Source organism: Pelecanus crispus, chromosome 6, assembly GCF_030463565.1.
Source record: "Pelecanus crispus isolate bPelCri1 chromosome 6, bPelCri1.pri, whole genome shotgun sequence".
Taxonomy (NCBI): domain Eukaryota; kingdom Metazoa; phylum Chordata; class Aves; order Pelecaniformes; family Pelecanidae; genus Pelecanus; species Pelecanus crispus.
In genome coordinates this window covers 37,143,690-37,159,928 of record NC_134648.1, presented here as the reverse complement: position 1 = coordinate 37,159,928, position 16,239 = coordinate 37,143,690, and the positions used below count along the sequence as shown (strand labels likewise).

Genomic DNA, 16,239 nt, shown 5'->3' with positions numbered 1-16,239 from the left:
TGTCATTGAGCAATGTCAATATATTAATATATTTTTTTCCGCTGTTTGGATAGTCTCACCTGAATTCTGCCCTAATATAGGTTGTGAGAGTTGTATGCGTTCATTAAAACAAAACCAAAAAACGCTTTTAAATCAAAAGTTTTGTCTTCCATTTTAGGTACGACAGCCTCCTGAAATTAATTTAGTTCTGCGTCCTCAGGGATTGACTGGTGATAATGAAGTATATACCAAAGTTGATCTGTGGGTCAAGTGTCCACATACCTACCCTGATACGTAAGCGAACATTAAAATATAACCTTTTTGCTCTGAACATTTGTCTCTGCTTTCCATAGTAAAGTGTAAGTTGAAAAAACATGTACTTTTATTCATTGCTCTTATTGTTGCGTTCTGCATGTCAGTATTTGTTAAGCCTGTGGTATTTGATAATAGGCAACTGTAAAATTTGGCATCTGAATTGGATGCGGTCTTTTGTGCAGTGGAGAATAACAGGGATGCATTTGTCAGTGCAAGGCTACAGCCCCAATTTAGAGCTTGGAGAGATGTAAACACAGGTGTACCTGCTAGCATCTTAGTGCCCTTTTTAAACTTTTTCAGCTCATGACCTGCTGAGAGAGGGACTGAATCTTCATTTTTAAAGCAATCTGCTTGTCTTAGTTGTGTCTGCTGTTCCTGTTTTCTGCTGGATAAGCATTTTGGAAGAGTGTTCTCCATAGTGAATTGTAAAAAGCATTGGAGGTGATCAGGCCCCCCAGCATTTTGGGTTGGCAAGTAATTTCTGGGTTAAGTGTTGCTCTGTGCCCCATTTTGTTCAGTCCTTATGCCACTGGTTGTGTCCAAAGCATAACTCCCTTGAGCCTGTCCATTTGTGCTGTGGCATGAGCGGTGTATACGGGAAGTGCTGTTCCTTACCAGGTGATAGCTCAGTTATACCCTGTGATGCAGGATATAACAGCCACTCTTTTTTTTTTTTTTATTTAGCTACATATTTACATATTTACATTTTATTTTATTTACATTTATTTTTTTAGCTACATAGCTACAGACATTTTAATTGTTTACTTTATTTTAAATGTTTTTTTTAAATTTAGCCATTACTTATTTATTGCATGTGTTTCTTTAGGTTTGTGTAACCTGTGTAGTGGTGATAAATAAATTTTAAACACCTGAATGTTATGCTAGTCATATTTTTAAAGGACTGTTATGTAAATTACTGGTTAAGAGTCTGCAGGGTTTCTTTGGTAGTTCTTCTCTTAAGTATAACTGGCAGGTAATCCGCAGCCAGAAAATTTGATGGTAGGGAATATAAAACAGTATTTCCGGCTTTATTCTATGTTGTATATGTAATATTTATGTACTGCTTATTTGAGCATTGACTAATTGCCAGGTGACTGTGAACTTCATTCCTTTTCCCTCACCCACCATTTTTAGTCAACATTCTGTTACTTTTTACACTCAATTTTTCTAATGAGGACTTTTTTATGTTTTGTTGCTGTCCCCTAGTGTCCCTGAAATACAGCTAAAAAATTCAAAAGGCTTGTCAAATGAGAAAATAAGTGAATTAAAATCCAGACTAGCTGAACTGGCAAAGCAACGGTGCGGAGAGGTAAGAGCTTTTCACTTCCTTGAGAAATATACTGTGGACCTAAATAATTCTAAAAATATCTGTGGTATAATGTAATGGAATACATCCACATTGGAAGGGTAAGTTGCGTTGCTCCTAAGGAAGGAGAGACTTTCTTTCTTAAGAATGTTTCTAATTAATGTAAGTTTGGAATATGCATGCTCTTAAAATACAGTGCGTATGTAAATTGTGCAAGCGGTATCCCTGTTTAAAGGTTCGCATTACTCTGAGTCATTTCACAGTATGAAAAGCAAAACTAACTCTAAAATTCAGATTAATTTGAATATTGTAAGTGGATATACCTGTCTAAGCAAACAGCGTTTACGTGGGAAGTTTTTCAGTGTGATCTTGTTCATCTAATGCTGAAGTGAAGGGCAAGAGGCCTTAGTTAGCTCACCTTCTGTGGCTGTAGCACAGTCACTCCAGGTCATTGTGCCTTTTTTTCCTACTGTGTTTAGGAAGTCATACTTGACTTCCCCACGAATAGGATAAAAAGAGAAAGATGGAGAAACATGTGCAGCTTAGAACTAGTATCTGTTTTAAGGGATTTTATAAGTCCCCAGGTATGTTTGGCATTAAAAATACCTTTCCGTTGTTGCTGAGGACTGAAACGATTCAAAGAATTACTTGCAAACATTGAAATCGTGGTGAAAGCAGGGTTTATGTTATGTTTGTCATCACTATTTGGAAATGTTACAGGTGAACATATTTGATTCACTTTATTTTCCTTTTTAAAATTGAGAAATACACAGCTGTGGAAGTTGTTATATGCTGAAATGGGATAATACTCTGCTTTCAGTTTCCTAAGCCTGTCAACTTTACAGGTTTGGCAGGGGTTGCCTGTCGTTCAGTCTTGTCACATCAAGCCTTTTTTTCCATTTACATACTATACTTCTATTTTCATTGTCAATTTTTCTACAGATACTTTCAAAAGAACTGTTCTAGCCAGATACTGTTTTGCTCATTCTGTTCAATAACCAAGAATTTCCTCAATTTTTTTCAGTCTCTTTGGAAATTAGCAGTTTAACAGTGTATTCTGGATTTTTCTCTCTTTCTTTGTTCTATGGACAATTAATAGGAAATACAAGGTTCAAATTCCCTAAGTAACCACTAAACCATGCGATATATTCTCAGTCTGCTCACAACTGACCCCAGGAAAGCTATTGGCCTATAGGGCTTTAAATCCCAGTTTGATTTCTGATCTCATTGAAAGGAGCTACAAATGTGTCGTAAGTTTTCCTGATGTTAGTTTTCCAAAGCAAGAATTGTGCTTGCCCCAGCAATGTGTAGATAACAGTTGTAAGTTACATGTATGATACATATTTTTGATGAATGACATATACAATGCAGTCCTGAATTACTTTCTCTGCAGGGAAAGGGAGATAACTGTTCTCTCTGCCTTGACACATATTCTTTATTAAGTGTGTTCTTGAATATGGAAAATTTGAAAATACCTGTTACCTGTCAAACTGAACAGCAGATTGATTGTGGGTTTTTTTAATTACTGAGATTCCTCCTTTTTTAATACATGTGTGTGCATGCGTGATCACCTTGCCTTCTGAATAGTAACCTGGGAAAGATATTTTAGTTTGAACATTAGATATATGTGTATTGTGGTATTCTTTCTATTCTGAATTGCCTTCTGGCTTCGTTCTTACTTTCAAGCAGGGGATACAGTGTTTGAGAATCTTCTAAATGTCAGCCTGTTACAGGCAGATGGTACAATTTAGTTCAGCTGTTCTCCCACCTGTACATGCAAATCCTACTCAGTGCTGCTGCTCACTGCTGGGATGCGTCTTTCTGATGTACTGTTTAATTTTTTTTGTTTTAATTTTACAGATACAATGGTCTATTAGCACTATGGATTGCTTGAATTAATAAAGGGGTGGTACTAGACTGATGGAAGCTTAAGCTGTGGCAGGTCAATAGATCATCAGTGCATACCCAGTTCAAGTAAACAGTAACTGAAAATTGATTGCAACCTTGCAAACCATGTAGCAGAATTTAGCTGAGTTTTCAGTTCAGTTCTTATTTCAGTAGTTGTGGTTATATTAATGTAGAATGCTTTAAGTGGCTTTACAGCTCTAACTGGGTGGGGGTAGTTTGCTGAGGAAGGATTGGGTTTGCTGTTACTAGTGAAATAAGTATTTCATAGCAGTAGATACAGTAATAGACAATTGCAAAGGATTTATTCTGTTGTAGCTCGTATATCATAAACACATCTTTGTGAATAGAAAAATACGCCTAAAAGAAGATGAGAAAAGAATTTTTTTTTTTTTATTATTTTTTTTCCCCCCCCAGAAAATGATGTTTGAAGCTGTCTGTCTTTAGTAATTTTTGCCATCTTTGCTACTGTGGTCAGGGATTTTTCATGTTACAGTTTATTAATAAATAGTTCTGACAAAAAGTACTGAAATACAGTAAATTCTCCTTGATGAGTAACAAAATCAGCAGTCACACTGCTGTTGTATTGCTTTGTCGAGTTGGGTATCATTTTACAATGTGATCTACTTGTTCTTTGAACTCTGCATGTCATTCATATTTATTTTCTTTCAGGTGATGATATTTGAACTTGCCAGCCATGTACAGTCATTTCTCAGTGAGTATAATAAACCACCTTCCAAGTCTTTTCATGAAGAAATGCTAAAAAATCATCAAAAAGAACAAGAAAGACTGGCTCAGGAGGAATTGCGTAAGGCACGAGAAGTTAAGAGAAGAGAGGAGCAGGAGGTAAGACAAATTAAAGTGTGAGTAACCCTGTATTCTTAAACATAAACAATCATGATTTTGTAAATTGTCCTGCATAGCAGTGGGTTTTAGTGAAGTGTTAACTTGTCAGACCTGTCAGTATGAGCTGATCAATAAGTACTATATGAACTATCTGCTGCTGCAATTGTAGTATTTTAATTATGTGTTTTTAAACCTGAGAAATATTTATGCCTGAAACAAACCTAAATGTTGATTCCTGATCCTGTGAAAATCACTTACAAAGAGGACCTGATACAAAAGTGTAAGCAAATGTATATATTAAGTGTGTTCCATCTTAAACTAGGAAGTACTAGCCAGACAGATAGGTAATCATACCTTCCTTCACCCATAGGTTGACTGGAATGCTTACTATGACAGACTTCTCTAGAATGCAATAAATTTAATCTAAAGAGACCTTGGACCCGCATACATTCCTCACTAGAAAGGAGGGCATTCATCTAAGTCTCACAGAGACTAGTAGTGTGGAGTCTCCATGCTGTGGGATTATGGGTAGAATAGCTCTTTTTTTAAAATAATGTTTTAGCTTATTCCTCTGTCTTTTCTGTGTATGAAACTTTATTGTTGGGTCTGTCAGTAGAAGTAATTTTCTTTTGTCTACAACTCCATTCTCCTGTATCATATAATTGATGCTAACTTCCTCAGGAGAGCTAATTTGACTTCTGTTTTGGTTTTGGGTGTTTTTTTTTAATTCTTGTGAGATCCACAAGTGCTCAGTAATGCTTTTGAAAAATCAGCATCATAGCTTTTTTTTTAACCAGGGTAAGATTAGCAGTTGCATTGCTTGTACCGTTGCATCTCTAATACCACTGAAATTCATTTCAGCAACGTGAAATCCTTAATGAGATTCAAAGAAGGGAGGAAGAGAAAAGAGAAGAAAGAAAAAAGAAAGAGATTGCCAAACAGGTATTCTTTCTAAGCAGGCGGTGCAAAACCCATTGCAATAACTTCTTCCCAGTACTGTAGCATACGCTTCTAAAAATTCAAGAGATTTACATGACTGAATTGTCCTGGACATCTTTTCTTATCCCGTGCTCCTAATAGATCTAGGCTAAAATAGGTTCTTGATTATATGGGGTTTATTTCTGGAATAAAATCAACTGTAAGGGAAAATAGTTTAATATATTAGCATCTTAAGTGTACTGAGATGGATATTTTCAAACAGACATAGAAAAAAGTTAGTGTGTTAATGTTTCCGGTTTCATTGTAAAGAATCTTTACATTCTTGCCCATGGACAGTGCTGAAATGTACTTTCTGAATCTCAGCACTTCTTCCTCAGCCTCATATGTACATTTATTAGGAAAACCTGTTTCTTCAGTGATTGGGGTGACTTTATAGAATGATAGTCAAGCTTGCATATCCTGAGGATAGGAGCAGCTTCTATACTTACCTGGTGTTTTTCCTGATTTATAGGAACGTTTGGAAATAGCTGCCCTGACAAGTAAAGAAAATTCTCAAAGGAGAGATACTGCAGGGTACAGAGTTGCTTCCAGTTTAAATGGGAGCTGTTTGGAACATGGAGTGAATAATAAGCACCGACCAAATTCAGCTGGACGTTCAAAGTAAGTATGTCAGTTTGCATGTGGACTTTTTTTGTTTGTTTGTTTTCCCAAACATTAAATTTCAAAGTGAAATTTGAAGGCAAGAGAGTAATGTGCCATGTTGCTCAGCTGTCTGTGTCATGTGTGTTGTCCGCCACCCCCCCCATTCTGCCCCCTCTTCATTTGTCATGGTTTAACATGACAAATTTGTGTGTTATGGATAACTTGGGAACCTTCTAATTAAGAGACTCAACTTGGCCCTTAGTTTAATTTAGAAAGTATGTGGCAATCATTGGAAGGTGTATTCAGGGCTTACTTAGTTTCTTAAAAGAATGCAATATGTTGGCAATTGCAGAAAAAAAATATTTTAAATCAGTTAATGAAGGTTTTGGAATAGCACAATTAATCAAAGCTTATATTCATCTCAAAACTTTTGCTGTAAAGATACACTGGTGTAAAGCTCCCTGTTGGAGAATTGGATAATGCTGATTGCATTTGCAGAGCAACTTACTGGAGGGAAGCTTAGAGTTACTGGAGGGTTCTTTTGCATTACGTACCAACGTAACTCATCTAGGTTAGGACTGGTGATGATATAGGTAGGTTGGGGTTTTTGTTCCACACACCCACCCCCCACCCCCATTCCTGTGTTCATAGCTGATATAACTGTCAAGGGCAGTGGAGATATCCTAGTATTTTCCTGGTTTTGACTCAGATTGTGCCAATGGCTTGTTATTTGGATTGTTGTTTTAATGGAAATAGTGTATTCCTGGTTTTTGCTTGTCTATAGGCTTCAAAATTGTTTTCACATTATTTGTCAGCAACACTAGATACCTGAAGCAGAAGTTCTTTGATCTATCCTACCTTGACTCTTGCTGCCATCTCTTCCCTTTGCTTATCCCAAGTCATATTTTGGCAGTTGTTTCTGTACAGTGTTTGATAGTCCGTAAATATCTCTTCCTATCTTCTTGCTAATCTTAGTATAACAAAATGACACACTGTCTGTGCTTGTGGAACAAGACAAGTGTCTCAAGTTTCTTACTATGCTTTAATGCAGAACACATACAATGGACTTACATTACTTTTCCACACAAATTCTTACATTATATGTTCTTACTTAAAAAAAAAAAAGCACCCAAAAAACCCAAACTAAAAAGGCAGAGTTACTTATTTTAACAGTGATGAAAATAATCAAAAAGGATTTTGAAATGTTGAAACTTCTCATGATGCCGTGTTTGTAGAGTTAAGCAAAAGCTAAATGTGTTTAGTTTTCTGAAGTCTCTTTTCACAAGAAGAGTGGTGCCGTATTTTTAGCTGTTCATGAAGCCTGAAATTTTAGCTATTGGGACACAAACTTGTGGAAGATTATAAATGTAATAATGATTTTAGATTTTAATAAAATACATTTGAATTCAGAAGGCCAGTTGCTTTCTTTGCATATTTTTCTTTATACAGCAGTTGTAAGAAGTTCCCTGTGGTATCTGCTTTCTATGTAGTGCTTTTTTTACCTTTTTTTTTTTTTTTTTTTTTGGTGTTAAATCAGGATTTTGAAAGAGCTTCTACATTACCCTTCACATAGTCCTGTGGTCTCTATACGTGATTGCATTTATTTGGAGCATACTCTTGCAGTGGAGATATTTCTGTTAACTTTGAAATAGATTGTACCAAGGAGTAATGGAGGTTGATTTGGGTTAGTGGTCTTGAGTTCTTTCTGATCTCATGCATGTGAGAAGAAACACCCTAATTATACTTATTTTGAAGGTTTTTGCAAAACTTGCCTTTTCTTGAAGGAAGAGTTTAGAGTAGTAAAGGGGGCAAATGGGAAACCCATTTTAAGTTAGGAAAAATCGTTAAGCTAAAGCTGGAATGAACTTCCAAAATTGCATATATTTGCTTTTTGTAATGTTTTGAAAGAGAATGCAAATAGAGTCAAACTTACATATTTTTCAGAGCTGTAGTATGTTTACTTTTTTTTTTTAACCACACCCCACACCACCCCACTCCAACTGGGCGTGTTGTCCTAAGATGGCAGAAGTTTTAAGGTTTGGATTCAGCTCCTGGCTTTGAATGTAGAGACCCAGTGCAGCATGTTGCTGCTGCTAAAATGCTGGGTTTCTAATCAGACATACACCTTTGCACTAACTCAGTATCTTTGAAATTAATGGGTATTATCATTGGATGCAAAAGTCTCTGAAAGGTTATCCTCTTGCAGAATTGACATCTTTAGGGACTACAGACTACAACACTACTATCTTTTTGAGTTGGAGAAAAATGTTCTGTTCACGTTGCAGACGAGAGCGCCAGGTTTCTGTTAGTAATAATGAAGAGTCCCCTGGAAATCACGAAGTTTTGAACTTCAGCACAAGTGGTGCTGGACAACTTACTGTCCATAAAGGAAAATGTCTAGGTAAGCAAAGTTACAATTGCAGCTTGAAATACTGGGGTTTGGACTGGTTTGGGGTTTGGGTGGGTTTTTTTTTGTTTTGGTTTGTTTTTTTTTTTTGAGAGGGAGAACTTAAACAACATTAACAGGTACAAGCAGCAAGGGTGGAGAGAATACTGTTGTGGATCATGAAATGTCACAGTCAAGAGTGGGAGAGAGTAATAGGGAAAGTTACTTTGTGGTAAATTTTATATTTTCTTAGGACTATTTTAAGTAAAAACTTGTGTCTCCACATACAATTACATAACTGAATAGCCATACCAACCCCCTCCCCCCTTCTCAACATTTTATATTCTCTACATAACTAAAATAATACTGAAAAGTATTTGCTTTTAAATTTAAATAGCTAGCTTGTGAGATACACATGGCTGCCAAGCAAGAAGTCATTTAGCTTTCAGTAACATGTGAAACTGGTGATAAGCACAGGGTTAGAAAAGCATACTTATTCTCCTTCCATTGCTGCTGATAGCAATCGCATAAAAGCAGCAGTTTTAGTGAAAACATAAATACAGGCAATGATAGGAGACTTTCAGAGTTGAAAGGCCTCCATGAAGTGCCCATATGAATGGACCATCAAATGTTTTCATTGTTTGTTTTCAACATAGCACTTCCTCAGTGGCAGGATGAACAGCCTGAAAGTCTCTGGAGCAAAGAGAACTTTATTACTTTGCAGTTTGAGGATGAACAATTATGTTACTGTGTGTAGAGCTTGGCATTTGCTCAGCAGGAATAGTGTTCGTTTATTAAAACCTGAAATTCTTTAAAATGTGCAGCAGTTTTTTGCCAGTGTGCTATTGCTTTCATTTGACTACTGCTACATAGCATTCAGTCTCATCAGACCTGGTATTTTCCATACCTACCATGTAGGTATGGATCTTGTTAAGTTGTAAGTAGGCTTGTGTTTCCGAAATTGTAGAAAGCAGGGTTACTGGTGTTTATTTAGCATTTGCAGGAGCTCTTGTCAAGTCCTTAGAAACAAAAGAAGCCCTGTTCCTCTTCTCTCTCTTTATGTATAGGCAAGGATGAACAGCTTGGTAAATCAGTCTACAATGCCTTGGAAATTCGCAGTGGAGACTTTGTTTTAATATATGAGTGGGTTCTGCACTGGCAAAAAAAGATGGGAAGGTTTCTTACAACACATGAAATAGAAAAGATCGCAAAGTGTAAGAAACAGGTAATGCCCGTATTTTGCATTTGGCTTAATAAAGGTTAGGTGGGGTTCAGTACTTTTCTTGAGGCTGCTAGTTTATATTAAACTTGAGAGGGTGGTGATGAGCTTGAAGATGCTCGTGTTTAGAGTATCTGCACCACAGAAGAAAGTGGGTGTTTTGGGGTATTCAGGAGTTCATTTACAATAATATAAATGCAAGAAAGTGTATTTGCAAGTATGCATAAATAAAATAATAAAATACTAAAATTTTGAAGGAGGAGGGAATCAAGCTTACCTGGCAGAAACCAAAGTTGTTCTTGCCCCTTGTGTACAATACTCCATTTTCAGGAAAGAATGAGAATGTCATGTATTTTGTATATGTTATATATTTTAGTAGTGGTGTGTTCATGAGATGTGATACAATGCATGTTATGTTGTGTTTCTTTAACAGCTTCAGGGTGCAGAAACAGAGTTCAGCTCACTGACGAAGCTAAGTCACCCAAATATAGTACGTTATAAATGTATGAACCTTAAAGAACGGGATGATTCAATTGTGGTGGACATTTTAGTGGAGCACATAAGCGGTTCCAGCCTTTCTACATACTTACACAAAGAGACTCCAGTTCCAGTTGAGCAGTTGCGCCATTATGTGACCCAGATCTTGTCAGCTCTCGACTATTTGCACAGTAATTCAGTAGTGCATAAAGTTCTTTGTGCTTCCAGTATCCTGGTAGATGCTGAAGGAAACATCAAGGTGACAGACTACAGCATTTCCAAGCGCTTAGCTGATATCTGCAAAGCAGATATTTTTGAGCAAACCAAAGTTCATTTTAGTGAGGATGGTCTTCCCAGCAAACCTGGAAAAAAGGGAGATGTTTGGAGTCTGGGCTTGCTTCTGCTTTCACTCAGCCAGGGCCGAGTGACCAAGGAATATCCAGTTGTTGTTCCTACCAATTTACCTGCTGACTTCCAAGACTTTCTGGAAAAGTATGTTTGTTGCGTTCCTGTATCTTTTTGTCTTTGATTTTTTTAATTTTTTTTTTTTTTTTAAAGACTTCAACAGTTTTTTGAAAGAACAGCTAAATCCCCCTGTGTTGCTAGTTTTAGTTTTTAGAGAAGAGGCGATTGCTCCCTTGTGGCTCAGGCTGCTAATCTGGGATTTGGGAGAACAGGTCTGGTGCTCTCTTCTTCTCTGCCCTGCCACCACCTTTCGGTGTCACTGTGGATAAGTCATTTAGTCTGTCTTTGCTTCTGATTCCCATCTGAATGATAAAGGTGATAATTTCTTAAATATAAGGAGACTTTGAACATTTAGGCCTGATATGGAATAGATCTTTAAACAGTTCTCTTTTTGGTTTGCTAACAGATGTGTTTGCTTGGAAGATAAGGAAAGATGGACTCCTCAGCAGTTGTTACAACATAGTTTTATAAACATTCCACAAATGAAAATACCAGTAGCTGAAGAAAATCTAGATGGTAAGAAACTTGGTTCTTCCCATATTCTGATAAATAAGTGCACTACATGCCTGCAGTAACAGAAGGATTGAGCTGTGCTAGAGCTTCACAAGACTGCTCACGTCTTTTACATTAGCTAACTTGAAAGCTAGTATGGTCTTTAACTTCTATATCCATGACTAGCTGGGGTGGTCTGACTGCTGTTGTCTCATCAGTAGAAGAATTAAACCCGTAAATCCGTCCACCTCCTGCATGGTGTAAATCTGTCCTTGGAAGATGCTATTCCAATGAGACTTCTTTCCTTGTTACGTTCTTGTTAGAATCAGTTCCTTTGTCCAGCATAATTAATGTTGTAATTAAAAACTGTATTAAGGTTTATGCTTATACCAGAGCTTAACCCTACGCAGCAGAGCACTTCTGTATTTTAGGTTTTAATTGCACTTGAAGTTATTTTAGGTTTTATGTTCTTTCTGATGCTTATTTGACAGTCCCTTGTGCCTTATCCCCATACCCCCATACTGCCAGCAGTGGTAACTTTGATATCCTCATTACAGATTTGGCAGGTATAGATTGCATCGAGACAGTTGTACCCAGCAGTCAGATATCCAGTGCTTCATTCTTCACAGAAACACAGAGACAATTTTCACGCTACTACAATGAGTTTGAAGAGCTAAAATTACTTGGTAAAGGGGCTTTTGGAGCAGTCATCAAGGTATGGTATAAAAATTACTTCCCTCTATGGAATCCTTATTGGGGATGTGTTTGTTTTCTCTGAAGCAAAACAATACATTCAATGTTTGCATGGTTTCATTTATTATCTTCTGGTGTGCTGTGCCTGTGTTGTGGTTTTTATCTGGAATTGAATATGCTGGTAAGTTTTGCGAGATGTTGCTGGGAGTCTGGGGAGAAGCCTGTCAGTATGGGGAAGCTTGCATTTGAATTGTAGTCAGTTCCCAGGTGGAAGGAAAACTTCCTCTTCCATGAAAGTACACTACTTCTGGCTCTACTTAGTAAGGGATTTATAAGCATTTGACTTTAGATTTATTTGAATTTTGCAGGTGAGAAATAAGCTTGATGGTTGCTATTATGCTGTAAAACGTATCCGCATAAACCCTGCCAGCAAGCAATTTCGGAGGATTAAGGGGGAAGTAACATTACTTTCGCGCTTGAACCATGAGAATATTGTGAGGTACTACAATGCTTGGATAGAAAAACATGAAAGTCCTGTTCCCGCTGTGTCATCATCTGAAACAACCGAAGAGAAAAGAATGTCCACCAAAGCTGGTCTCTTCATCCTTACCACTGAGGACACAAATGATGTGGAAGCTAATGCTCCTCCTCCGGTTTTGACAAGTTCAGTTGAGTGGAGTACTTCATGTGAAAGATCCTCCAGCAACAAATTCGGTGGAGCTGATCAGGAGTCCAGTGATGACGATGATGACGGTGATGGGGTGTTCTCACATTCAATATTGTAAGTAGACTTTCAGTATTGGCACTACAGGGAATATGAGCAGAGTTGGTTTTTCAAGTTTGTGTCTTTTGTCATTCTCACTTCTTTTGCCAGAGGTAGGTCGCTGCATTTTCGTTCTGTCCCCTGGTTCAAAAATGGTGTTTTTGCCAGCAGTCAGATAGCCAGGGAGAGGAAAATTTGTGGCTAAAAACTGTCAGTGTACCAGGAAAATTTTGGTTTAGGCTTCTAGAAGTTTCTTACCATATGTGTCGGAATGCATGACTGTTTACTTTATGTTGGGACTGTCTTTTCCAACCTCAAGAGTAAAGTTTTTAATAAACAATAATAGAGAATGACTACCAATCCTGAGAAATACCTTACTTGTCCTTTCTTTTTTGTTTTGATTTTTATTAACATATTCAATACCTGCCTCTGTGTATAGAGTGGTTCTGTCACTCATGGTGTTTTTTTGTTTAAGCAAGTAAGTAAACTTACCTCAGTTTTGCTTATTGAATATAGGAATTAAATTTTACTGATAGAAATATATACCTTCCCTTTAAGAGACTGGGCTGTCAAAGGAAGTGTTGCTTTGCAAGCAGGATACTTTTTTGGGTTTTGTTTTGTTTTGCATTTTTGTTTAAGGCATATGGAAGGTCTTCAACAGAAGCCTAGATTTTCTTTTTTTCCACAAATAGATTCCAGATTTCTTAGTAAATATTTCTTGGTACCCAAAACTTTTGGGTTTTTTTCTTTGTCTTTTTTAAACAGGCCAGTCACAGATTCTGAAAGTGAAATAATTTTTGATAACGAGGATGAAAACAGTAAAGGTCATTCTACAGTAAGTATAAAGATAAAGCTAGTGAAAACAAAAAGATCATTAAATAGTCTTTGACAAGCAAACAGGTCCGTTGGGAAGTTTTGTTTCACTTCTGGTGTAAGTAAAGAACCATATAAGGTTGTGTTCCATCAGAGTAAATGTTGTGCCATCCTGAGCTGCATTCCACAGAAACCAGTCTGATGCAGCTAATCTGGGTTCTGTTTCCCATAGAGTTCATTGAGATAAATGTGAGTTGCACTTCATAGTCATGAGCCTGGTTATTGCAAGTTTAACACTTCAGTATGTACATGATTTATCCGTTAACCATATAGATTGCCTTACATCACCTGAAAGCTGAAATTCTGTTCTGCTTTTAAACGATATAAACCAATATAGTTCCTCATACTAGCTGCTTTTGAAAGTGGTGACACTACACATTGCTAGCAGTCAAAAAGAGATAGGAAGTCACAATAATGTGTGGTTTTAGTTTTAGTGGTTTTAGTTGATTTTAAGATTTTGTATCACAGCACTTGCTGTGAACAATCAGTGCACTGTATCACTAGAAAGCTAATGCATAGTTTCTGCAGCATCTAGAATCTGTCATTGCCAATCCTGATGACCTGTAAAATGCTCTTATTAAAGCTTCATCTCCTTCCTCTTTCTGTTGTAATGTACATTGGCATGAAAAGGCTTTCGATATATAATTTAATAATATGGCAGTGCATTTTTTTGTCCCTATATCTATATATACACTATATCAAAGTTGTCGGTTGGGGCAGGGGTTGCATTATTAATTCTATTAAGTAAGCTTTGTATATTTTAGTTTCAAATTAGTTTGGGGTTTTTTTTAAAAAAACATGACACACTTTGAGATTTAGGTTTCATCCAGATCTTCTGGAATGTTTTTGCTCCAGTGTCTAATAATGGCAAAATGGTACTTGTTCTCACTTTGAAAATGAGAGTTAGGTCACACCTGTTTTTCTAGCTTATTTAGAAGCAGTGGCATTACAAAAATGTCAATATATTATTTTGCTGTTATTCAAACCTAGCCACAGAAGGTGAGTTCTCATCAATGTGTTCCAGCCATTTAAAAAATAGTAGTATGCATAAAAAAACTCCAGATGGCTTCCTGTAGCTAACTGTTGTGTTGCTTTTATTGTGATTAAAGGATGAAGGTGGCAATGAAAAGAATAATGGAGAAGACAGGACACCAGTCATTCAGGCAGTGCATTACCTGTACATTCAGGTACAAACATGCTTGCGTTTTCAGAGAGGAATACTGTTTACTCCAACCTACAGAGGTTAATTGGTGGTTTTCATGAGAAAAGTAATGACCTTTAAAAAATGCAAATGAGACTAAGTTCAAAGTCGTGTTTGCAATAGAGTGGTTTTCTGAAAGGCTTGGCTGGTGGAAGACACTGTGCAGCGCACATGGCTTGTTACGCCTTCCCGAGGCTCTGTGGTTGTGCCTGGAGAGAGCAAAGCTTTGTAGTGCCATGGTGTGTAATGGGATCAGTGTTGTTGCTTGTATACAAGTAAAAGTTGGCAACTCCTGACCTAACCTTACAATAACCCAACCAACCAACCTTTTTGAGTCTGTGGCTTCCAAAGCGTTGTTTTGCCTTGTGCATGTTACTTGTTTAGAAAATCCATCCCAACCCCCTAACACTGTAGCTGGTGTTCTTGAGTTTGGTTATGGTACTAATTCCCAATGTGGAATTGAAGTGTACTGTGTTAACTTCCAGAAAGGAAGTTGTATTTCACAGATTTCACAAACTTCTTCATTCTCTTCAAAGGCGTTATATTGTCTATGCACTTTGTTTTATCAGAAAACAGTAAACAGTAATCTGCAAAGTCGTTGTATGGCCCTAACAGTAGGCACAAAATAAAATTCCTGCAGGTTTGCAACTTCAGGCTTTACTACTGACAACATCTCCTTTGTGTTAGGAGTTAGACTGTTTCTGGGAGAAGTCAACTATCATAGCTAACTCTGTGACTATGTGCAATCTTTTAACGCACTTAGTCCTAGAGTTTGTCTGGAAGGAAGATACAATTAGGTGGAATTAGATTTTAATAAGCTTGTTTGCATGTGTTATGTATATTCATAATATAAGCAGTTAAGACGCCAAGTAAAATAAAGCCAGAGATTCTTTAAAGTTTGGCTTAAACATACATTATGGCTTGGCTGGTTTCACCTTGTTTTTAACATTTATGTTAGAGAATATACTCCTCTACAAGCTCGTACCATTGTCCCCGAAAATGGGATAGGACCCATAAGTGAATGCATATTTTCTAGCTAAAAGACACCTCTCAGGAAAATTCCAAACAGCTGAATGTTTTGCTGATACTATTTGCTCCTGAACTATGTTACAGAACCAGGCATTAATATGCACACAGATACAAGTTTCTGATAGTCTCTTTTCTTGACAAAACTGCTCTTTCTTCCTTCTGTCCCTTACATATGCACAACTGAAGATGGAGTATTGTGAAAAGAGCACATTAAGGGATACTATTGACCAAGGATTATATGAAGACACCAGTCGGCTTTGGAGGCTTTTCCGAGAAATTTTAGATGGGTTAGCTTACATCCATGAAAAGGTTAGCACATAGGACGGTCGTGACCTGTCCATAATATCTATGTTGTACCTCTTTCTGTATGGGTTTCTTCATATTCTGTTCATTTTTGGGCATTTATTAGTAAGGTTCATTCCTTGCCCTTTCCGTTATTAATCTGTTCTAAGGGTTTAGCATGTTTTATCATAAACACGAATTTTATAAAGAACCACTTCACTTTTTTCCCTTTGTTACAAAAATTTGACCACCTTTAAAAATGTTTTGTTAGGTATCTTGTAGCACTGAAAATTGTTCCTGGCTTCTGGACTACAGACTGTAGTCTTACTTCAAAATTAATCATTAGTGACTTAATGCAGTAGATTTCCCACTGTAATAAAAGTATGTAATATGATTTTCCAGTCTATTATAGAGTTTTATTTTAAAT

General features: G+C 37.0%; 1 protein-coding gene across 1 annotated transcript in view; it reads left to right on the top strand.

Moving 5' to 3' along the window:
• The window catches only part of EIF2AK4 (eukaryotic translation initiation factor 2 alpha kinase 4), a 41,057-nt gene that overhangs the window by 1,853 nt on the left and 22,965 nt on the right, over positions 1-16,239 (top strand). Inside the window, exons 2-15 of the mRNA XM_075712798.1 lie at positions 158-273; positions 1,501-1,603; positions 4,178-4,351; positions 5,213-5,293; positions 5,802-5,950; positions 8,218-8,333; positions 9,386-9,543; positions 9,971-10,506; positions 10,886-10,995; positions 11,529-11,686; positions 12,033-12,445; positions 13,193-13,262; positions 14,410-14,487; positions 15,717-15,839. Coding sequence (XP_075568913.1) covers positions 158-273; positions 1,501-1,603; positions 4,178-4,351; positions 5,213-5,293; positions 5,802-5,950; positions 8,218-8,333; positions 9,386-9,543; positions 9,971-10,506; positions 10,886-10,995; positions 11,529-11,686; positions 12,033-12,445; positions 13,193-13,262; positions 14,410-14,487; positions 15,717-15,839 — 2,385 coding nt within the window. The remainder of the gene's footprint in view (positions 1-157; positions 274-1,500; positions 1,604-4,177; positions 4,352-5,212; positions 5,294-5,801; positions 5,951-8,217; positions 8,334-9,385; positions 9,544-9,970; positions 10,507-10,885; positions 10,996-11,528; positions 11,687-12,032; positions 12,446-13,192; positions 13,263-14,409; positions 14,488-15,716; positions 15,840-16,239) is intronic.